Genomic DNA, 25627 nt, shown 5'->3' with positions numbered 1-25627 from the left:
ACATTTTATGTGTTGCTGTTATAATAAGTACTTGGTGATCATGAAATAATAATAATATAATACTGAAAAGAGTTTTAACCCAATGTAAGATGCACAGTAAAAAAAGCTTAAAGCTTTACAAATGGTTATTTTTTTCCATTTCCATCCTAAATATGTCAATTATACATATACATATTTTTCTGAAGAGCTTCATACACACAATATCAGAACTTTACTAAAATACTCTGAAAGGAACTTGTCAAGACTACAACTTCACGATAGAATGTTAAAATAGTAACAAGGTTATATTTTAAGACTAAATGAGCATGAAATATGTTCAAGAGATGTCACAAACATGTTTTCCAATCATCATTCTGCAGTGAGTAAGCTCACAAAATATAGAATACATAATTTATATTGCTACTTGCACCAAATTAACCTGCACAAATTTTGGCAGCTTTAGTTTTATAAAATGTATGTTCCCCATCAAATACAGTAACACAGCCTTTAAGTTGGTCATTCTGTTTTTCAAATAAGTTTAAACTTGATCTTATTGCTTTTAAGAATAAAACACAGATTATATGATATATGTGTGAATCAGTTAAAACATTATATGTGTAACTTACTTTTTATCCTTGCACCAGTCTGCAACTTTCAATTCACAACCCGCAGTTTTTATGACTAAAATCTATTTCCACTGAGAGATTGAATGTGTAACATACATTGCACTTACTTAATAACAGATATCAGAATCAGTGAAAAAAGTTTTAAAGTACATAGATTTCACAATGAATTCTATTGTGAGGTTCATATGTTGAGCAGTAAATGACAGCTGCAAAATATACAATTGAAAAAGGTAAAATTGCTGCATTACAGCTGTTTTCAACCGTGTTTTTCAATAACAGTGGTCCTTTGAACAATACAGATAAGTCATGTGTCACCAAGAAAGCAAGTCTTGTAACAGTATCAAACCAAATGTAAGTACTATCAGGTAAAGTAGCAGTAATGTTTGTGGCACAGACCCATGACTGGACTTTCGGCCTGACTACAGGTGCAGTACAGCCTTTCTATCCGCTGAGGCACTAGGATGGGGATGGGTGGTGAGTCCCTGCCCTGACCACTCTCTAAGCCTAGGAAAAAACCCAGGCTCAGTGGACCTGGGGCTGGAATAACTAACAATCTCCACCCCTATCTGGGACTGATCTCAGTACCTCCAGGGCCAGAGTCACTCAACCCACTAAACCACTGCAGCCCTAACTGTAGTACTAGGCAACACAAAAATTTGGATATCTGAACAGTACACTTTAACAGATGTAAAAATGTATCTCTTGCTCTGAGAAAATAAACAAAATATTTGCATCCTGTTCTGCCTTTAAGATAGAATACAATTTTTCTGTGTGATGAAAGGTGTCATTCAGAATTAATAATACAAAATGATATCAGTCTAATAATCATATGTGCAAATGATCATTTCTCATGTCTGTTTAATTAATCTTCAAATTGCCCTAAATGTGTAATCTGGATTGCACAAAATAGCTGTCAGCCAGTAATAAAAGTTTGTTGATCTTCTTGCCATAGCACACATGGAAATTATGCATACATAAAACATTTTTTTCCAGCATATGCTAAATAAATAACTTGAACATGATATATATATCATAAAAACATCAGCTACAACAGAAAAATGACTTTTATTACTATGTTTTTCCTATTCTCCAATGCACCATTTGTATGAACACATCCTATCATTTATCAAGTATTCAGTGGTGAGACTATAAAGACTGACCTTTGAGAAAAAGGTACACTTACCATTTTTTCCTCTCTCTCTCCATCATGCTCCTGATCAGGAGCAAGTAAAGTATTTCCAGATACTGGATTACAAAAAAAAAAGAGACACAAGGTACACAAGATTATTCAGAACTAACAATGGATTCAATTCTTCATTTCTTCTTCTATTACCTAAAGAAACTATATTTTTAATTGAAAAGTTATAAATTTTGCTCCTTTTTTAAATGTTCATGTCTCTTAGTACTCTTCAACTTGTCCCTGTCTCTCAAGCTGTCATTCAGCTTTTAATTTTGAATGTTCACTAAATATCACATTTCAATCTAGGCAACCTTATTACATGATTAACATACAGCATGTAGCAAGATTCAGGAAAAGAATGTGGGATAGAAATAATCATTATTTTCATAAGTTGCACATCATTTAGTTAATCACATGGATGTGCATACTCTATCTGACCCTGAAGTCACAATTGTGATATATGGAGCAATTTAACCTGGCACACTTGGAAATAAAGAGGATTTTCACTAGAGTATAAAGCAGAGACCTTTTTTCTTTTTAATTTAAAGAATGGATAACTGCAATACTGTTTTATGTACAACATCTATTGTTATTGTTAACATCTGTATTGCACCACAAGGACCCATTTAAATGTTTGCACGATAAACACTATGACACCCACTAAGTAGAATTCATTGCAGCATTCAGTGAATTTAATCTTATAGATTTGGTTAACAGCCTCCTGACAAAAAGAGTATATATAACAATAAATCTACACATCTTTTTACATTGTATTAAACACGCTAGAGTTAAAATCATTCTGTAGAGAAAATTACATTGACATTATTGGTAAAATTACATCACAGTAACATGTATGACATCAAAACACTTGAGTATTGCTTCTAGAATGGCAGCTGTTGCAGTATACTGCAACGAAATGGCAAAATTTTCCAACATGAAATGATATACTTACTGCAGTAACAAAATAATCAGCCCAGAAAAGTATTTGGGCACATTCTGGAAAAGTATTTTGTTACTTATTATTCCCACAATTTATGATAGTTGTACAATTAAAATGTATTATTATTATTTTGGCAGTTGAAGTTTTTTATGCTTATGTTATTTAACACACTTCTACGAATATGCTATTTATCTCTAACACTTTCCCCACATTTAACGGTGAATTAAGAAGTATAAAAATAAATTCAAGAGAGATCAAAATAACAGAAATATGCTGAGAAAATTAATACAGTACAATACAGTGAAAAAACTATACGAAGAAATGCATGCATTTCATACAGAACCAGTAAGTATGTACTTCAAATAAATAAATATTGTAAAATCTGCACAAAACACTTTGAAATACATATATTCATCGCTGGGAGTTATGTATATGTGTGGTCAGATGCTTAGATAAATAGTCAGCTCTCGCAAAGCATTTTCCGCACATTTCACAATGGTAGGGGCGTTCACCTGTGTGTATGCGAAGGTGACGAGTTAAATCACTCTTTCCCCCAAATGCCCGTCCACAAAATAGACACACAAATGGCCGCTCTCCAGTATGTTTCCGGACATGCAACTTCAGGTTTTCCTTTGATCGTACACACTTGCCACAAAATGGGCAAGCAAACCTACGTTCTCGTTGTCTTTCAGCAGCATCCATGCGAAGTAAATTGATAAGTGAAGCTTCGTGTGCTGAACGGAAAGTATTACTTCCACTGGATGTCATAGACAGTGCAAATGTCATAGAATCTATTGTTTCATCTTGTTCTGCTTCAGATGTCTTTTCTGTTTTAAACACTTTCTTTTCTTCTACTGAGCTTCCTTCTGTTGTGCTGGCACTACCACCATAATAATAATCACTGAGGGGAAATCTGTACAAGTTTTGACCCCCCAGTTTAGATAATGATCCACTAGGTATGCGCTCATAACTGGGATTCAAGACCGGTTTTTCTTCAGACATGTTTCGAACAACAGCCTCATTTGAGCTTGAAACTTGTTCACTGCTGCTTTCTGGAGTTGGAGCACTTGCAGTAGGTGTTGCAGCAGATTTTTCCATATCCTTATCTGACGATGTCACAGTTGTATTCAAAGTACTGTCACTGTTTGATTCATTTCCTTTATGCATGAATGGAAATATCTTTCCACTGTAATCTGTCGCAGATTCAGGTACACTGCTATTTCGAAGTGCTCTCTCTCCGAGAAGATCCCCAAGCATTCCATTATTTCTGATAGTACGTGTAAATATGTCAAATTCTGATGGAGACTTAGAGTGTAACTTTTCCAGAGCATGGTTAAGACGATGTTTCTTGAAAGACTTCAAGTATCGAAACTGCATTCCACAGACATCACAAGTGAAGAGCTTGTCTGCTGGTAAGCGAGCTCTGTGGTTCTGTTCTCTATGCTTCAAATAAGCGGATCGATATCTGTAGCTCTGTCCACACTGATCACATTTGAAAGGTTTCTCTTCACTTTCTGTATCTTCAGCTTGAGATGGTACAGAGTGCTGCAAATCAGAATGTTGTTCCAGGAGCCAAGATGAAGGGAAGGAAGCCAAACAGACGGAGCATCTGAAAATACCAGAGCCAACTGTTCCAAATGGGGATCGTCCACCATCTTCCGATACTGGTGAAGCGAGCAAGCTCTGTTGGTGGAGGAGATTCAGTATTGAGCAGTTTTGCCGACTTAAAGCATCTATGCCCATATCAGGGAAGCCAGCACCAAAACTACTTGGAAAGCCAGCAGCAAATGGAGAAAATGGGAACTGGAAGGGTGTAGAGGATCTGGTGTGGTTACTTATCTGAATATCAGATCCTAGTTGCCGTGACCCTGTTATCACACAAGGAGATCCATATCTCGCATCTAAGGGAGAAAGATCCTGCAACAGAAAAGATAAGCTTTCTCTATACATATTTCTAGGGTACATCATTGTCACAGAAGCAATGACTGATTGTAAGTTTATCGTTAATGGAAGCAGCTACACAAAATATCTCACACAACAGTTTCTTCAGGTCTTAAAAAGCAGACACAGGTTTAGATTTTATCAGAAACGAAGATCTTCAGATACGTGGATTAAATAAAGATATTACACTGTATTTTAAAGTACAGAATTAGACATAATAAATTGTTTCTTTCCAATAGATGTGTTAAAATTAAATATTATCAGTGATTCTCATCTACATGGTACTCTATCAGTGTTTAAAGGATTATAAATGAAGAAGTTATTGATACAATGTTAATTTCCAAATTTTGGTTTATAAACTACACAGTGTAAGAACAATGATCAAGATAGAATTATCATTGTTGCAGGTTTTGCTAAAAACAGGAATTTACAATTGACAAAATATAGATAATCAGATAATTTATACAATCAGTGACTTATTAGAGACATGTTTCATGTGCTTGATAATTTCCTGGCATTACTAACTATATTTTATTGTGTGTGGTTATGATTGACTTCTGACTGACTGATTCATTCATCATGTTCTGTTGACCCCATCAAGAAGCAGATTTGGAACAACCCAAGGTATACATTAACAAAGACAAGGAAATCAAAAACCTAATCTGCATATTACATTAACAATTCACTATCATAATATTACTTAATGGTATTCATGTTTAACACCAGATAAATTTAATCAAGTAAATTAGGGGAAAAAAACCACAGCTGCTGCCTCCTCAGTTATACTATTGCTGTTTTTCTGTACAGTCTCTTTTACAGTACATAACTAATTGTAATGCAGCTTCACAAAAAACACTGCTACTTACCATGAAGTTAATGAGATATGTTTATGATTCTCTTTTGAACTGGACGTGGGGGGGGGGGGGGAGGGAGGGAGGGGGATTTACTGAAGGTATGTGGTTACAACAGTTGCCTGAGACTTCAGTTGTGTGTGTGAGTTGCGTTTGTGTGTGTGTGTGTGTGTGTGTGTGTGTGTGTGAGTTGCGTTTGTGTGTGTGTGTGTGTGTGTGTGTGTGTGTGTATGTATGTCTCTTGTTGATGAAGGCCTTAATGGCTGAAAGCTTTAATTGTGAGAGTCTTTTTGTTGTGCCTATATGCAACTCAGCATCTCTCCTCATAATACTGTTACATTCCATCCTGGATTTTCCATTGTTTGATCATTTTTCTTTACTGTATTGAGATTGTGTAGACCAGAGATGGCTTGTTCTTATAGCACATGCTACAGCCTCTGTGCTGCAAAGTGTATTGTTAAGTAATTTTCGTATATCTGATGTGCCAAATGACGACTTGCATGGGTTAGGGAGGTTGGGGGATGAGAATTGATGTAAAACAGTTGTATGTAAATGAAAGGCTGCACAGATAGTGGACTAGTATTTGATTTAATTAGTAAAACGAAATTTCATGCAAGGAACTAATAATAGCATTTCTATGGAAATAAAAATTCGAGGTGTACATTAAATCTTTATGAGATTTTTTTGATTCTTCTTGAAAAGAATACCTGACTTTTGGTTCAGAGGAATTGCTGCAAAATGGCCTGGAAACCTAGAGCTCGCACTTTAGATCACAGTTTAGGAAAATTTCCTTCAATTCAAATACAGTATGACAGCTGCAAATCATTAGCCAACAACAGCACTGTGCATTGCACTTTGTGTGGTCTTTTTTCCAGCTCTGATCACATAATGTCTGTCTATTGAAGAGTGAGCTTATTATTCAGACAGACTCTTGAGTTTAATTTTTTGGGGGAACTAAACGCAAACATGAGTCATACCCTGAAATAAAACTGACATAATAATATCTATATATATTTGAAATATTTATTTGCCTGATTTCCAATTCAGAAAAATGCAGTTTTGAGGAATAGCTTTTTGGATATCAGATACATCAAACTCAATTCAGTACTGCAAAAGAAAGTAATTCAACATGAATCTGTATTAACCTCAATAATCGTTTTAACAGCACAGATTAACAATAAAGAGGTTCAGTAATAAGAGTCAGATACATATAATTTATAATACCAAAAATATTACTTTTCAATCTCTTTACAATACACTGCTGCCTGTGACAGGACTGGTTGTATTGTATTATATTGTTGTATTTCTTATCATTTTATTGTGTTTCTGTTACATGCTTTAGTGAGTTTTGGGTGGACAAGCATGTAACACTGAAGCCAAGTCCTGGTCCATCACATATGAATTTCATGTTGTAACATGAAAACAAGTCAAATTACTTTTGTACTTATTCAGATACCTAGCCACTTCTCTTGTACCAGACATTCAACTCCAACACATTGAAAACGAGATATTATCGTGAAACTACCCAAAAAAGGAAATGTTACTAACTGCAACAACTGATGGGGCATTACCCTATTGTCAGTACCAAGTAAGGTACTTTTGAGGATCATTTTAAACTGTATTAAGGGTTCTGTGGAAGCACAACTGAGGAGAGAGCAGGCAGGTTTTAGAAAACATTGAAGCTATGTGAACCTTATGAATACTCTCAGAATTATTCTGGAACAAAGTGTGGAATGGAAACATACCTTACCTTCATTGACTTTGAAAAGGTTTTTGCCTCTGTTAATCAAAAGAGTCATGAGGGATACATTTGCAAAACATGGCATCCCAATGAAGATTACTGACATCATCAAGGAAATGTATGAAGACTATGAATGCCAAGTACTACATAATGGAGACTAACACAGCCTTTCCAAGCTAATTCAGGAGTGTGATATGGGCGTATTCTTTCACCAACATTATTTCTTTTGGTGTTAGATGAAGAGAGTGATGAGGGGATGGAAGAGAGGTGTGCAATGGGGGAGGCAGGATAGGCTCGAAGATCTAGATTTTGCAGTCAACATCTGCTTAATGGCACAACGATATCGAAGAGAAACTGGCCAGCTTACAGAGAGTGGCAGAAGTTGCAGGCCTCAAGATAAATGTTTGCAAAACACAGAGAAATGTGGATAAATTCGAGCATCATGACTAGGCTGCCATTAATGGAGAGGACTTAGAACAGGTCCAATCCTTCCTCTATCTTGGAAGCATAGTCACAACTACAGGAGGTGTTGTGGAGGATGTCCATAGTCGCATCCGCAAAGCAAATGCTGCATTTGTACAACTGTGCCATGTTTGGAGAAATAGGAACATCTCAAAGAAGACCAAACTCTGGCTTTTCAATAGCAATGTGAAGGCTGTCCTGTTGTATGGTTGCAAAACTTGGAAAGTGACTAACCACATCAAAAACCAGCTCCAAGTTTTTATCAACAACTGTCTCCAGCATATTTTAAATGTGAGATGGCCAGATATAATAAAAAAAATTAAGATCTTTGGATGCGACAAATCAGCAACCAATCAATATACAAATCAAGGAAAGAAAATGGAACTGGATTGGGCTTACATTGAGGAAACCAGATGGAGCTGTTGAAAGGGTGGTGCTGGACAGGAACCCTCATGGAGATAGAAAACATGGTCATCCCAAACAACCCTGGAAAAGGACGATCGAGAGAGAAGCTGCAGAGGATGGGAAAACCTATAGCGAAGTGAAGGGACTTGCTAGAAATCATACCAGGTGGAGGAATTTCGTCACAGCCCTGTGTTGCAGAGGGAACGACAGGAACTAAGCCAAGTCAAGTCAAACTTTCAACTGTTGCTTAAAGTCCATTGTACTGAATTGTTGATGCAGATCTTCTAGCAATATTTGGAGCCAAAAATAGGATTTCTGTCTCTTGAAAAGATAGTGGGATGCATTGTTGTAATGGCAGACAATGTTAGTTGTCTACTCTTTGCAAGTGAAAACTGCTTTTCTGTTTCCAGTGTCTATTAGTAAATATTATGTGTGTGTGTTTTAATATATAAATTGCTTGCACGTTAGTTGGGAATAAAGGGTTGTTATCAGAGATAATATTTTTGTTGTGGTTTGAACTTGCTATCAGTAGAAAATGGGAAAGTAAAATCTAGATAATGTTTAGCCAGTTGAGGAGATAATTGAATCAAGTGTGTCATTGCAACAGATTTAGGATCCTTTGGTCGAGATTTTGCATCAGTTGAAAATTGTAGCCAAAAATCAAGAAGAGATGCCAGCCAGGCAGGACATGTCTTTGATGCTTACTTAGCTTCTTAGCCACCTAGGTACATAATTAGCGAATGAAATCTAAGAATTGTGAAAGGTACAAGCACAAGAGCTAATTTCTGAGACTATTCAAAAACTAGCCAAAGAAGTAAATGACATTAAAGAGAGTCAGCAATCTTTGACCAAAACAATGAGTAATCTATCCAAACAAGTGATAATTTGTCACTAGAACAGGACCAAAGGAACCAGCAACAGTTTACTGTGAACAGATTGGCCAATGCATTAGCAAGTAAGTGCAAGCTGCAGTTCGCAACTTGTCGACTGACAAAGATCCTAACGAGGATATACTTAAATAAGACTTGTCAGAACTAAAATAACAAATGAGGATTGACTTTTCACAGTTAAAAAGTATTGAACAGAAAAGGGTGAACTGGTTAATGAAGAGTTAACTGACATCCAGGTGGGTGGAGGGTGAGGGTGGGGGAGGCAGCGCAAGATTACCAACAGAAAATACTTGATTCAGAGAGAGTTCAGACATCGAGTCTCATCTCAGAATACAATCATCACAATTCATCTGTACCACTTAGGAACATTTTGCCCTATGCACATGGTGTAGTACCAGTGACACCAATATATGCAGTAATGCTTATGGAAGAAAAACAGCTCAAACATAGGAAATTCCAAGCACACTCCCCTGACAAGAACACCATCCACCTAATCATGTTTATTCGCAGATGCAGACTAGTATTGCCACACCCATGGACATGGTCACAGAACATCAGCTATGTAAGTGAATACCCACATTGATGTAATGTAGCCTTATGGGTGGCAGGGGTTATAAATTCATGTCAAACTAGTCTCATGAAGTGCAGGAGAGACTGTGGAAAGAGGTTTCTAACCTTAAGCCCTTTTATTTTTGAAATGGCAGTCTCAGGAGATATTTTGGAAAGTATCTGAATAAAACATTTTACTGGGATGATCCAATGTCTCATAAGGACATTCTTAGGATTCAGAATGCAAAACTGCTGATAGAAATTACAGAGAAATTAATACATGTTTCTGAAGCTAACCTGGAGAACTCCATGGGAGTGTTAAATGCCTTCAATTTGATCCAAGAATACATAAAGTCAAGACAAGACTTAGTTGGGCCTTGTACAAGCAATGGCTGGGTCTCAGAACAAACCCACGATCAAAATGCTGTGTCCTAATCATAACAACCATTAGAATGGATATCACAATCAGAATAAGGGAAATTATTATGGAAACAACTTCTACCATAATAGGAACAAGCAAAAAAGATGAGAAAGGTTTAATTATGGTGACACCAACTAATAATAGTTATTGGCAAAATAACCACCACCAGCCATAGAAAAATACACATTGGAAATACCACAACTGGTAATTACACACAGTAACTGCCCAACAGAACAAGGGTTGGAAAACAACCTGGCATATGTACTACCAGAATTTTGGTAACAGGATGGGATAGTGGTTGTGACAAAGGTATTATGACGCTACCATATAACGATGGAACTGATATAACAGACAAACTTTGCTCAGATGTGATTATGTGCAACAGAGTCCCTCCAATGCCGCAGTCAGCAATAAGGGCTAGCATTTAGGATGTTCCTATAACAATTGTTGTGGACACTGGCACCACTGTGAATGTGATCTCAAGAAGTTTTTTTTCCAGAAGAGATACAAGACACTTACATTTCTGGTTCACAATTTCGATGTTCTGGAGCCACTGTCACTCAATCAAAGAATGTTAGATTATGGGCACATATGGAGATAAAACCAGAAAATGTAGCAATATTATGCATCTTTCTAGTTATCAAGGGATTAATTTTGGTATCCACACCTGGTGATAAAGACAAGGAGACGAAGGACATGCAATCAGCAATGCTGGCAGCCAGTGAGCTGGTCACAGCTGCTGCCTACAGTGTGCACCCATGCTTTGTGTTGGAAAGAACCTCTGCCAATGGAGGCATTAAGGTAAGGTCGTCACAGACTCAATTCACTTGTGTGTTCACTAATTTAATAGCCAGACCAACTAAAATCTGCCATGCCTGTATACAGTTATCTCTTTCTCTTTCAGTTTGCTCTCTTGACTACAGGTGCTGTTGACCTTTCTGGCATGTATACTGTTTCATTGGGTTTAGTTCTTGACATTGCAACACTCGCTGTTGACAGGTTGGTCTGGCCCAGGCAGAGTTCAGTGTATTTCCCCAGCTTGCAAGTTTTATTCTTTTAAACCTGTATAGCTGAAGTGAGTTGTAAAATTAATCACTGACTGCATCTTGGTTCTTGATTTTGTATGAAATAAAGACCTGCATATTGACTTTTCTCTGGACAGGGTCTCATTTTTGGTCAATGATATGAAGGTTCAACTTAAGTTGTTATGGAAAGAGGGTAACCTTGGGATGTACTGCCAAGGATAATGGTAAGAATTGCTAAGGATAGTAGTAAGACAACAGTGCAGCTGAGGAGATCTACACAAGTTCTTGATGTTAAAACAGAAGTATAATTAAAGATAGAAGAGAGAGAAAATCTGTCAGGAGCTCAGAAAAAACAATTGTTTGACCTATTGCACGAATATGTCGTGTTTGAAGAGAACCCAGAGTAATCTGTGGTTAACCTCTCTCATTGAGAAAGTTCTGCATAAGACATTTTGCTCTAGTTTTTACCTCAACCTATGGTCACAGAGACAAACAGTGGGCAAAAAATAAGAAAAATGCTTGAGTGGAACCTGATAGAGCCTTCCAATGGTCTATACTGTAGTCCACTCTTGGCAGTTCCAGAATCAGAAGGAAATGTAATGTTGGTTCTGGACATATGGGTCATCAATCAAATAATTGTACCCACACAAACTTATCCCAAGAATGTTGATGAGCTAATACAGAGATTCCATGGTGTAAAATCTCTCACAAGCATATACCTATGAGCTTCTTAAAAACATGTAAGTTATTACATGTGAGACTGGCTTATTGCTCATTAGCTCTTCAAGAATATGATTTCCAGATAGTGCATATAGATGAAAAGGACAACATTTTTGCAGATGCACTATCCTACCCTCAGAAATGATTAGAACCAGACATGGAACCAGTACAAAAATGTCATAGTTTTTGGTATTTTTGATGCAGGATGATTTGCATAAAAGATACTATCTGGACCTATGTAGAAATATATCCACATTGCACGATGCAGATGCTAGATGGAGAACAGTAAAACAACAACTGCAACAGAATGAATATTATCAAGTATTTAAAGGTGTAGTGCTTCATCATATAAATCCCGACTCAGAGTATTGGTGTGTGTGTGTGTGTGTGTGTGTGTGTGTGTGTGTGTGTGTGTGTGTGTGTGTGTGTCAGTCAGTCATTCATCAACTATGTTGATGTTCCATAAGAAAGAGAGAAAAATGAGTGGGTCAATGAGATACCGTACATTACAACAAAAGTACAACAATGAGAGGAGAAAGTTAAGAAAGGCTTTGGTCAACGTAAGAGTGACAAAGCCTGTACATGGAAACTAAATTATGAGAAGAATAAAAGTTTGAAGTCATCCTAGCTAGTAACTCCTAAACAAGAGAAACAGAAAATGGCAACTTTTGCACACAGGTCCTTTTGTAATTTTAAGTATGCCAAATCCAGATGCATATTTGTTAAGATATCCTGCAAATAATACAATTAAAGGTCTGTATCTGCATCAGGATCTGAGAAAGTACTTCTCTGAGCAAAATTAGTTGAGCCAACCTTGAGAGGTAAGGACGTCTGATCTTGATTCTTGCAGTAAATATTTATTTTGTTGGAATATGTAAAAAGTTTTTTCCTTGATTATTCAGCATTATCTGTTGTGTTTAGATATTAAACTACATATGTAATTATTATGTATTTCTATGTTTTACTGTGATTAATTATGTGTCGTAATGGTTTAGGTTGTGCCCTGTGTAGTAGTTGTAGTTGTGGTCTTCAGTCTGAAGACTGGTTTGATGCAGCTCTCCATGCTACTATATCCTGTGTAAGTCTTCATATCTGAATAACTACTGCAACTTACATCCCTCAGAATCTGCTTACTGTATTCATCTCTTGGTCTCCCTCAATGATTTTTACCCCCACACTCCCATCCAACACTAAACGTGATTTCTTAATATCTCAGAATGTGTCTTATCAACCAATCCCTTCTTCCAGTCATGTTGTGCCTCGAATTTATATTCTCACCAGTTCTATTCAGTATCTCCTCATTAGATATGTGTTCTATTCATCTAATGTCCAGACTACTTCTGTACAACCACATTTCAAAAGCTTTTATTCTTTTCTTGTCTTGTCATCCATGTTTCACTTCCACACATGGCTACACTCCATACAAATACCTTCAGAAAAGACTTCCTAATATTTAAATGTATATATTAGATGTTAACAAATTTAAATTCTTCAGAACCACTTTTTTTTGCCATTGGGGGTCTACATTTTATGACCCCTCTACTTTGGTCATCATCAGTTACTTTGCTGCCCACACAGAAAAATTCATCTACTACTTTAAGTGTCTTGTTTCCTAATCTAATTCCCTCAGCATCACCTGATTCAGTCTGACTACATTCCGTTATCCTTGTTTCGCTTTTGTTGTTGTTCATCTTATATTCCTCTTTCAAGACACTGTCCATTCTATTCAACTGCTCTTTCAAGTCCTTTGCTGTCTCTGACAGAACTACAGTCATTAGCAAACTTCAAAGTTTTTATTCCTTTTCCCTGAACTTTAATTCCCACTCCAAATTTTTCTTTGGCTTCCTTTACTGCTTTCTCAGTGTACAGACTGAGTAACACAGAGGATAGGCTACAATCCTATCTCATTCCCTTCTCAACTACTGCTTCCCTTTTATGCTCCTCAACTTTTATGACTTCTGTATCAGCTGTAGATAGCATTTCACTCCCCGTATGTTACCCCTGCTACCTTCAGAATTTCAGAGAGAGTATTTCAGTCAATACTGTCGAAAGCTTTCTCCAAGATTACAAATAAACATAGGTTTGTCTTTCCTTAACCTATCTTCCAAGATAAGTTGTAGAGTCAGTATTACCTCATGTGTTGCAACATTCCTCCGGAATCCAAACCAATCTTCCCTGATGTCAGCTTTCACCAGTCTTTCCATTCTTCTGTACAGAATTCTTGTTAGTATTTTGCAAACAAGGCTTATTAAACTGATATTTCAGTAATATTCCCACTTGTCAGCACCTATTTTCTTTGGAATTGGAATTATTACATTCTTCTTGAAATCTGAGAGTATTTTGTCTGTCTCGTACATCTCTCACACCAGATGGAATAGTTTTTTCATGGTTGGCTCTCTGATGACTATCAGTAGTTCTGACAGAATGTCATCTACCCCTGGGGCCTTTTTTCAACTTAAGTCTTTCATTGTTCTACCAAATTCTTCTTGCAGTATCATATCTCCAAACTCATCTTCATCTAAATCTTCGTCCACGTCTATAATATTGCCTTCAAGTTCATCTATCTTGTATAGGCTCTCTATATACTCCTCCCACCTTTGATCTTTTCCTTCTTTGCTTAGTACTGGTTTTCCATGTGTGCTCTTGATAGGCATACAGTTGCTTCTCTTTTCTCCGAAGGCACCATTAATTTTCCTGTATGCAGTATGTATCTTTCCCCTAGTGATATATGCTTCTAAATCCTTACATTAACCACTGCTTGGGCATTTTGCATTTCCTGTCAGTCTCATTTTTTTAGACATTAATATTCCCTTTTGCCAGCTTCATTTGCTGCATTTCTGTATTTTCTCCTTCCATAAATTAAATTCAATATCTCCTGTGTTATCATAGGATTTCTACTAAATTTTGTCTTTTTACCTATTCGATCCCCTGCCACCTTCACTACTTTATCTCTCAGAGCTACCCTTCATCTTCTACTGATGCCTCTGCGACATTTTGAACACTGGTTTTAAGAATTATTGTTTAAACGAATTATTTAATTATCTTCCAATATCGTAGTGTTGGTATCTATTCCTGCATCCAATATAAACTGAATGAAATATTTGTGTAATATAGATAACATTAATATAAACAGCCATTCATAATATGACAAATTAAATTTTTTACATAACATCTGCAGACAATTATACATACAAAATGAACTTGCTGAGATTAGCCCAAATGGGGAAGCTTGAGTTATGTATGACCAATTGTACCACTAGAAGCTAGAGAGACAAAGAAAGTAATAGTTGCATATGATAATCAATCTTGGGAGAGTCAAGATAGCAAGCCAATGTCAGCTACCGTCACTGGAAGGTGCCATGCTAACAAGCTGCAAATGAAACTTCCTGGCAGATTAAAACTGTGTGCTGGACCGAGACTCAAACTCAGGTCATGAGTCGTGCTTGGGTAGCTCAGTCAGCAGAGCACTTGCCTGCAAAAGGCAAAGGTCCTGAGATCGAGTCTCGGTCTGGCACACAGTTTTAATCTGCCAGGAAGTTTCATATCAGCACACACTCCACTGCAGAGTGAAAATCTCATTCTGGAAACATCCCCCAGGCTGTGGCTACGCCATGTCTCCACAATATCCTTTCTTGCAGAAGTGCTAGTTCTGCAAGTTTCACAGAAGAGCTTCTATGAGGTTTGGAAGGTAGGAGATGAGGTACTGGCAGAACTGAAGCTGTGGGAATGGGTCGTAAGTCATGCTTGGGTAGCTCAGTCGGTAGAGCACTTGCCCATGAAAGGCAAAGATCCCGAGTTCAAGTCTCGGTGTGGCACACAGTTTTAATCTGCCAGGAAGTTTCATGTCAGCACACAATCTGCTGCAGGATGAAAATCTCATTCTGGGAACTACAAATGTAACTCATGAGCAGCAGTCATTATGTAATGAGCTTTAAGAGAAATTCCATTAACAAGAATTGAACTTCAATTTTAAATGTGGCTCTATACGAAGAAAACATTTTATGAACTACACAGATCACAAAACAGTTTTTGTTCAACAATGATTTAATCCAAGTTGTCTTATGGGAAGTTCTTAATTATTGAATGAAAGCCTTTAAAAATAAAAAAAAAACACTGAAACCATTTTTTATGTAACACAAACAGTTGAGATGATGTGAACCAAATATTTTTATTTATTTATTTATTTACTTATTTATTTACATTTTCTTTGTGTGGAGCCATCGTAATGATGGCTTTTGCAAACATCAGGCTTCATACTATGGTTATATTTACACTTATAAAATACACTATATTCTGTAGCTGTTGCTTCTTATGTCTATTTTGTACATTTATTGCATTACAACTGATATGCTAATGCCTCATGTTACAATCACTATCTTCAAATTTGTTGAAAGTATATAAACATTTTTCAATTAGAAAAGATTTTAATTTTGTTTTAAAAACATTTCCCATGTACATTCTTAGAGCATTTGGTAGCTTATTATACCAAATCAAACCACTGATATATGGACTTCTATAAGTCATTTTTAATGTTCTTCTAATACAGAAATAGTTACACTTTGTTTTAGTGTTGTGATCATGTACATCACTGCCCTTGATAGCTTCTGTTGGTTGACATATAAAAAATACAACTATTTTGAAGATGTACAGAGAATATATTGTCAGATATTTGTGCTGCACAAACACTTCATGACATGAATCTCTATGTCCCATCCCATGCATATGTCTTATTGCTCTTTTCTGTAGTAGTAGTAGTATTCTTTTTAAATGTACATCATCTGCACAGCCCCATAGTTCAGTTCTGTAATTGAGAAAAGGGTAAAGTATTCCATAATATACTAATTTCAGTGCTTGGCTAGGAACTATCTTAGCAAGCTGGCTGAGGAGATATATATGGCACTATTGACTTTTCCACATATGAAATTAATGTGGTATGTCCACCACAAATTTTCATCAACATACACACCCAGGAATTTACAGTTACCATTTTCTGTTGCAGAGATATTACACACACTATTCATATTGTTGTGGTGAGAACTGCCTGTTTTAAATGTCAGTAGTTGAGATTTGGTGACATTCTCCTTGAGTCCCTGATCATTGAAGTATTTTGTTTCTTCTGTTACACCACTAGTAGCAAGAGATTCTATTTTATTTATTTATTTATTTATTGTTCCGTGGGATCAAATTAAGGAGAAGTCTTCATGGTCATGGAACGAGTCAATACATGAAATTATAACACAATATTAGAAACAGATAAAATGAAATATAAAAAAAAAACATATTCAGGTGACAAGTCGTAAGTTTAAATGAAGACAATCAACAATGTAACACTGGAATTTGCTTAATTTTTTAGCTCTTCCAGGAGCTCCTCGACAGAATAGAAGGAGTGAGCCATGAGGAAACTCTTCAGTTTAGACTTAAAAGAGTTTGGGCTACTGCTAAGATTTTTGAGTTCTTGTGGTAGCTTATTGAAAATGGATGCAGCAGAATACTGCACTCCTTTCTGCACAAGAGTCAAGGAAGTGCATTCTACATGCAGATTTGATTTCTGCCTAGTATTAACTGAGTGAAAGCTGCTAACTCTTGGGAATAGGCTAATATTGCTAACAACAAACGAAATTAAAGAAAATATATACTGTGAGGGCAATGTCAGAATTCCCAGATTTTTGAATAGGGGTCGACAAGAGGTTCTCGAACTTACACCACATATAGCACGAACAGCCCGTTTTTGAGCCAAAAATACCCTTTTTGAATCAGAAGAATTACCCCAAAAAATAATACCATACGACATAAGCGTATGAAAATATGCGAAGTAGACTACTTTTCGTGTTGAAGTGTCACTTATTTCAGATACTGTTCTAATAGTAAATAAAGCAGCATTTAGCTTCTGAACAAGATCCTGGACATGGGCTTTCCACAACAGCTTACTATCTATCCGAACGCCTTGAAATTTGAACTGTTCCGTCACGCTTATAATATGCCCCTTCTGTCTGATCAAAATATTGGTTCTTGTTGAATTGTGAGTTAGAAACTGTAAAAACTGAGTCTTACTGTGATTTAGCATCACATTATTTTCCACAAGCCACGAACTTATTTCATGAACTACATTATTTGTTACTGTTTCAATATTACACACAAGATCCTTCACTATCAAGCTGGTGTCATCAGCAAACAGAAATATTTTTGAATCACCTGTAATACTAGAAGGCATCTCATTTATATAAATAAGAAACAGCAGTGGCCCCAGCACTGACCCTTGGGGAACGCCCCACTTAACAGTACCCCATTGGGACTGAACATCACTACCACTCTCAATATTGCGGAGAATTACCCTCTGCTTTCTGTTCTTAAAGTAAGAGGCGAACCAATTGTAAGCTATTCCCCTTACTCCATAATGGTCCAACTTCTGCAGTAATATTTTGTGATCAACACAGTCAAAAGCCTTCGTTAAATCAAAGAAAACACCTAGCGTTCACAACCTTTTATTTAATCCATCCAAAACCTCACAGAGAAAAGAGAATATAGCATTTTCAGTTGTTAAACCATTTCTAAAACCAAACTGAACATTTGACAGCAAATTATGTGAATTTAAATGCTCCAGTAACCTTGTATATACAACCTTCTCGATAACTTTAGCAAACACCGATGGCATAGAAATAGGTCTAAAATTATCAACATTATCAATGTCTCCCTTTTTATAAAGTGGCTTCACTACCAAGTACTTTAATCGGTCAGGAAACCGACCTCTCCTAAAGGAAAAGTTACATATATGGCTGAGAACTGGGCTAACGTACATAGAACAATACTTCAGTATTCTGCTAGATACCCCGTCATATCCATGCGAGTTCTTGGTCTTTAGTGATTTAATTATTAACTCAATCTCCCTCTTGTCAGTATCATGGAGGAGCATTTCAGGTAACAGTCTTGGAACACTTTTTTCTAAGAGCGCTATATGATTCCCTGTTGGGACTAGGTTTCTATTTAGTTCACCTGCTATATTCAGAAAGTGATTATTAAATACTGTACATATATGCGACTTATCAGTAACACGAACATTCCCACTACACACTGATTCTATATCCTCCACCTGTCTCTGCAGACCAGCAACTTCCTTTACGACTGACCATATGGTTTTAATTTTATCCTGAGACTTAGCTATTCTATCTGCATACCACATACTTTTTGCCTTCCTAATAACATTTTTAAGCACCTTACAATACTGTTTTTAATGGGCTGCTGCATTTAGATTTTGACTGTTTCTAACGTTTTGATATAATTGCCACTTTGTTCTACAAGATATTCTTATCCCTCTAGTCAGCCACCCAGGCTGCCTGTTTGTGCTAGTACCCTGTTTTAAACGTTGTAACGGAAAGCAACTTTCAAAGAGCATGAGAAAAGTCTTGAGAAAAGCATTATATTTATCATCTACTGTATCAGCGCTATAAACATCTTGCCACTCTTGTTCCTTTATAAGGTTCACAAAGGTCTCTACAGCAACTGGATCAGCTTTCCTGAACAGCTGATGACTATATTTAACACGTGTTGCAGCATAAAAACCTTTTAAAGTTAAAATTTGCGCACCATGATCTGAAAGGCCATTCACCTTTTTGCTAACAGAATGCCCTTCTAGTAATGAGGAATGAACACAAATGTTGTCTATGGTTGTTCTACTGTTCCCTTGCACTCTCATTGGAAAGAATACGGTTTGCATAAGATTATATGAATTAAAGAGGTCTACCAGCATCCTCTTCCTTGCACAATCACTTATACAATTAATATTGAAGTCACCACATATAACCAACTTTTTGTATTTCCTATAAAGTGAACCAAGAACCTCCTCTAGCTTTAGCAAAAATGTTGTGAAATCGGAGTCTGGGGATCTATAAATAACAACAGTTACAAGTTTAGCTCCGTTAAATTTAACCACACCTGCACAACATTCAAACACCTTTTCAGTGCAGTACTTTGAAACATCAATTGACTCAAATGCAATGCCGTTTTTCACATACATGGCTACTCCCCCACACCGCAAAGAGCTCCTCGAAAAGCAGCCAGCCAACATGTATCCTGGTAAAGGAAGCCTCTGAATTATCTCCTTATTTAAGACGTGTTCAGATATACCAATAATTTCAGAGTCAACATCTATAAGCAGTTCACTAACTTTATCTCTAATACCTTGTATATTTTGATGAAATATACTAATTCCCTCATTACTCGGATACCTAAGCTTTGTCAAAAGTGATTCCCTTGTTAGAGAGACTTCCCTTAAGCAGGAATACCTATCAGCTGACTTCAGTCTAAAAAAGGTGCAGCTCTAACACCCACTACTGCAGGAATTTTCCCATGAGTGATCCCACCAACCCCACCTATGCTGTCACCTATAAGCTATGCCAACCTCCCCTTCCCATACCTGTTGAGGTGCAGGCCGTGTCTAGTGAAACCCGTCCTGCTGATAGACTCCACCAACACCACTGAAATGTGACCCATGCTTTCTGTCATCAGCGCACCCCCAAGTCTCATGTTATTATGCCCGACGGCTGTATGCCGTATGAGGTCGATCGTGACGCTGAAACAGTTCCACGAAATGCACATTCGTGTTGCCAGTCTGAGTGGCTATCTTTTCCAGGTCACCATCTATGTTATACTCCCCATCCCTATCAATACTACTACCAGCCCCACCCACAATCACTACCTGATCCTCTTTAGTAAAATCCCTACATAACCCCCCTATGTTAACAGTCACCTGAGCCAACCCTGCATTAGGCTTCACAAAGCTGGTGACCTGGTACTCACTCCCCAGCACTTCCTGCAACTGCTGGCCTACACCTCTGCCATGAGAACTACCTAACAGCAGAACCTTCTTCTTCCTCTTCGACTTTGCAACTGTTCTAGGCACAGTAACTACTGAGGTCTGCTGCATACTTCCTACATCTACAGCTACTAGAGATTCCTCTCCACTAGACTCTGACAGTTGGTCATATCTATTGTAAACACCAATAGTAAAACTATCTGAAAATCTTCTTCTCCTAGCAGATCTCTTACCAACAGCCAGCTCCCATTCCCCAACCCCCTTCTCCCTCCTCAACCTATCTAGCTCCTCCTGTGCGTTTTTCAACTGCACCTGAAGGGCACAGATCTTACACTCCTGCTCCTCTATCAATTTACTCTTGGTACATAACCTGCAGTTCCAGGAGAGGATCTCACCAGAATGCCCACTGGCTTCCCCACTGCATTCCCCCCAGTGAAAATACTTCGAACAAGTATCACACCGCAATCCACTACTCACGAACCTACGGCAAAGCCCACACTTCTCACTCATGGTAAAATTTTTACTTTTTCTAAGTTCCGCTAATACAGAAAGAGAATCAAATGTCTAATGACACAGTAACGAAGCTGTAAACAGTTCCCAAAAGGTTCTTCTGAAATTATTTCACCAGAAAACACCAAGAGCACCGGTTGAAGACTACTAAAGCTCCTAAATAAACCACTATACACAAACAATTAATTAGTACTTAGCTTTCGATGCACTGCTACAGCTGCAACTGGTCAGCGCGGAATGTAAAATTCTAGCTCATTAGATTCACTTCCATAGAATAAGATTGATGTGTCATCTGCATAGCTTACAATATAGGAGTTAATGGGTTGTGCAATGTCGTTAATATATATATAAGGAAGAGAAAGGGTCCAAGGATTCTGTTATATATATGAGAACAATTGTATTTGTAGTACTTCCAGAACACATTTATGCTCAACCTAAAAGTCATTGATTAAGAATGGTAGCAGAAATATTGAATTTTTAAATTTTTGCTTCCATTATTGGCATTATAGTATATTGTTAGAGAATTTATTGTACGCAGTGTGACAGAACTGATTTTTATTGTGAGGTATCTGTAAAAGCGCACTGAGTTTGGAATTCTCAGTGCTGCATGCATTTTTTACTCTGTGACTTTTGGGAGAAGAAAGCAACAGCTTCTACATCTACATCTACATGACTACTCTGCAATTCACATTTAAGTGCTTGGCAGAGGGTTCATCGAACCACAATCATACTATCTCTCTACCATTCCACTCCCGAACAGCGCGCGGGAAAAACGAACACCTAAACCTTTCTGTTCGAGCTCTGATTTCTCTTATTTTATTTTGATGATCATTCCTACCTACGTAGGTTGGGCTCAACAAAATATTTTCACATTCGGAAGAGACAGTTGGTGACTGAAATTTCGTAAATAGATCTCGTCGCGACAGAAAACGTCTTTGCTTTAATGACTTCCATCCCAATTCGTGTATCATATCTGCCACACTCTCTCCCTTATTACGTGATAATACAAAACGAGCTGCCCTTTTCTGCACCCTTTCGATGTCCTCCATCAATCCCACCTGGTAATGATCCCATACCGTGCAGCAATATTCTAACAGAGGACGAACGAGTGTAGTGTAAGCTGTCTCTTTAGTGGACTTGTTGCATCTCCTAAGTGTCTTGCCAATGGAACGTAACCTTTGGCTCGCCTTCCCCACAATATTATCTATGTGGTCTTTCCAACTGAAGTTGTTCGTAATTTTAACACCCAGGTACTTAGTTGAATTGGCAGCCTTGAGAATTGTACTATTTATCGAGTAATCGAATTCCAATGGATTTCTTTTGGAACTCATGTGGATCACCTCACACTTTTCGTTATTTAGCGTCAACTGCCACCTGCCACACCATACAGCAATCATTTCTAAATCGCTTTGCAACTGATACTGGTCTTCGGATGACCTTACTAGATGGTAAATTACAGCATCATCTGCGAACAACCTAAAAGAACTGCTCAGATTGTCATCCAGGTCATTTATATAGATCAGGAACAGCAGAGGTCCCAGGACGCTTCCCTGGGGAACACCTGATTTGACTCGATGATTTGCTGTCTATTATTATGAACTGCGACCTTCCTGACAGGAAATCACGAATCCAGTTGCACAAATGAGACGATACCCCATAGGCCCGCAGCTTGATTAGAAGTTGCTTGTGAGGAACGGTGTCAAAAGCTTTCCGGAAATCTAGACATACGGAATCAACTTGAGATCCTCTGTCGATAGCAGCCATTACTTCGTGCGAATAAAGAGCTTCTACCATTAGATTTGATACAAGTAAGACACATTTGAAACTCCATTTGAGAATTGGTGGAAAATAATTCTATGCAAATAAAAGGTTGTCTAGATTGTGGACCAGTATTTGAATTGTTTAGTAAAGTGAATTTCCATGCAAGAGAATAATAATTGTATTTTTGCAGAAACAAAGTCATATGAGCCAAAACTTACAACAAATCTTCACAATATTTTTTTACCCTTATTGAGAAGAATACATAACTTATGGTGCACGAGAATTGTTTGGAAGTGGTCCAGCAACTTAGAGCCTCCACTTTGGATCCTGATTTGGGGAAAAGTTCTTTGTTCTTTCTATTCAAATTATAATATGACAGCTGCAGCTCATTAGCCAACAACAGTCCTGTGTCTTGCACTATGTGTAGTCTTCTTCCCATGATGTGCTGATTGTGCTGCACTCCAAATTTATATTTTCAAATGTTTTAACAGTATATTAGTTGTGACACTAATTTATTAAACCACATTTAATGTATTATAAATTAACAAAAAGTTTTTCATACATGTTATATTCCATGCTGGTCCACTTTGCATTATTATGACCTTACAGTGCTGTTGGAATAGTTGATCAAGCAACCAAATGTAGCGATTCTTAACTTGTGTACCAGGTTTTTTTTGCAGTTACTCTCAGTTTCACCTTATCTGTGGCTGTTTATGAATGTATATTGGCGTTGCTACAAACAAAAATTTGTACACTTCTATTCTGTGTATGTTATTTTATGTAGCGTGTACGCCTTACCCAAATAATTAGTGTTCCTGACAATGAAGAAACAAGTATAATTCAGACAATTTATTTTGTGAACAGTTAAATACACCATCATGAAAATGAAAGATACACACTTGCAGCAGTTGTGTACCATCAACAATGAGATTCGAGGAATCTGCAGTGAAATAATCCAGGTTTTGGAGCCCTCTCTTCCTGCAACACAAAAAGGTGGACACAGTGCAGTGTGAGGAACCAAACTCAAAAACAGTGCACAACCTCGCATCAGTTCAACAAATGCAAACAAGAATGTCAACTACACACCATTGAGCACTTGATCTTTCAGCTGCGCCAGGAGATGATGTAAAGGCAGATTTGAAGATGATGACAGCTCCTGTGATTTCTTCCACGTTGTGACCACACTCAGGTGCAATGAATTGTCTGTCTGTCGGCTCAAGCAGTTCTTCTGCACAGTGTTTGCAGCTATGGATTTCATCATTTATTCCCGGCCAACCAGAAATCTGATTCATAGTCGTAGAAAATATTTTTGTGCACCTAGAAACTACCAATGACCACGTACAATTTATGTGCTGATCAGCAACTTAGACCAACGGGCAACAGCACTGGTGTCAGACATTGTTGCGCACCTGCCACACGATCAAGATTACCTTGCTTTAAAAGCTGAAGTACTTGCTTGCTGCACCAAATCTCCGTAACAAAGGCTCAGACAAGTGTGTTATATAGAAAGAATGCATGACAAAACCTCTCAAAACTTTGGCAGAACCTGCGAGGTATGACAGACCCAATTACAGTTTTGGAAAATTTGGCAACAGCAGCTACCATCACAAGTACAAAAAGCATTGGTAGTGCACAGTAATTAATCAGACAAGTTACTAAATGTGGCCAATAGGACAAACACAGCACTGGAGTCGCCAGTACCAGTTGCCATTACATACAAGGAGCGACCATAAAATATGGTGAATTATTCTATTAGAAACAAATCAATAAGCTTACAAGGAATATGATTTAATCTCCTCCAAAGTACTGTCCTTGGCTATAAATGCACTTATCCCAACTTTGAATCAACGACTGGAAACATTTCTGGAAGACTTCTTTTGGAAGGGCATTTGACAGATCTGTCGCGGCGCTCCCAATGTAAAGAATGGTGTCCGAATGTTTTCCTTTAAGCACAGATTTAATTTTTTGCAAGAGCCAGAAATTGCATGGTGCTAGATATGGTGAGTAATATGGATGTGGACAGACAGGAAAAGCTTTTTGGCCAAAACCTCATGAATCAAAAGAGAGGTGTGGCACAATGGATCATTTTTCTGGTCTTTTTATAGCATTTTGTAAACTTTGCAATATGCTCTTGTGAATGCAGTTGTTCCCCTTGGAATGAACTCTGATTTCACTAAGCTTATATATATATATATATATATATATATATATATATATATATATATATATATATATATATAATAGAGGGAAACATTCCACGTGGGAAAAATATATTTAAAAAGAAAGATTATGAGACTTACCAAACAAAAGCGCTGGCAGGTCGATAGACACACAAACGAACACAAACATACACACAAAATCTAGCTTTCGCAACCAACGGTTGCCTCGTCAGGAAAGAGGGAAGGAGAAGGAAAGACAAAAGGATATGGGTTTTAAGGGAGAGGGTAAGGAGTCATTCCAATCCCGGGAGCGGAAAGACTTACCTTAGGGGGAAAAAAGGACAGGTATACACTCGTGCACACACACCCTTTTTTCCCCCTAAGGTAAGTCTATCCGCTCCCGGGATTGGAATGACTCCTTACCCTCTCCCTTAAAACCCATATCCTTTTGTCTTTCCTTCTCCTTCCCTCTTTCCTGACGAGGCAACCGTTGGTTGCGAAAGCTAGATTTTGTGTGTATGTTTGTGTTCGTTTGTGTGTCTATCGACCTGCCAGCGCTTTTGTTTGGTAAGTCTCATAATCTTTCTTTTTAAAAATATATATATATATATATATATATATATATATATATATATATATATATATATGATGAGACTTA

General features: G+C 37.4%; 1 protein-coding gene across 1 annotated transcript in view; it reads right to left on the bottom strand.

Annotated features, from left to right (window-relative positions):
* Positions 1 to 3136: 3136 nt before the first annotated feature.
* The window catches only part of LOC126091969 (longitudinals lacking protein-like), a 131332-nt gene continuing 108841 nt past the window's right edge, over positions 3137 to 25627 (bottom strand). Inside the window, exon 4 of the mRNA XM_049907321.1 lies at positions 3137 to 4642. Within this exon, the coding sequence (XP_049763278.1) occupies positions 3137 to 4642 (1506 nt within the window). The remainder of the gene's footprint in view (positions 4643 to 25627) is intronic.

Source organism: Schistocerca cancellata, chromosome 7 (assembly GCF_023864275.1).
Source record: "Schistocerca cancellata isolate TAMUIC-IGC-003103 chromosome 7, iqSchCanc2.1, whole genome shotgun sequence".
Lineage (NCBI taxonomy): Eukaryota > Metazoa > Arthropoda > Insecta > Orthoptera > Acrididae > Schistocerca > Schistocerca cancellata.
This window is presented reverse-complemented; position numbering and strand designations above follow the sequence as displayed.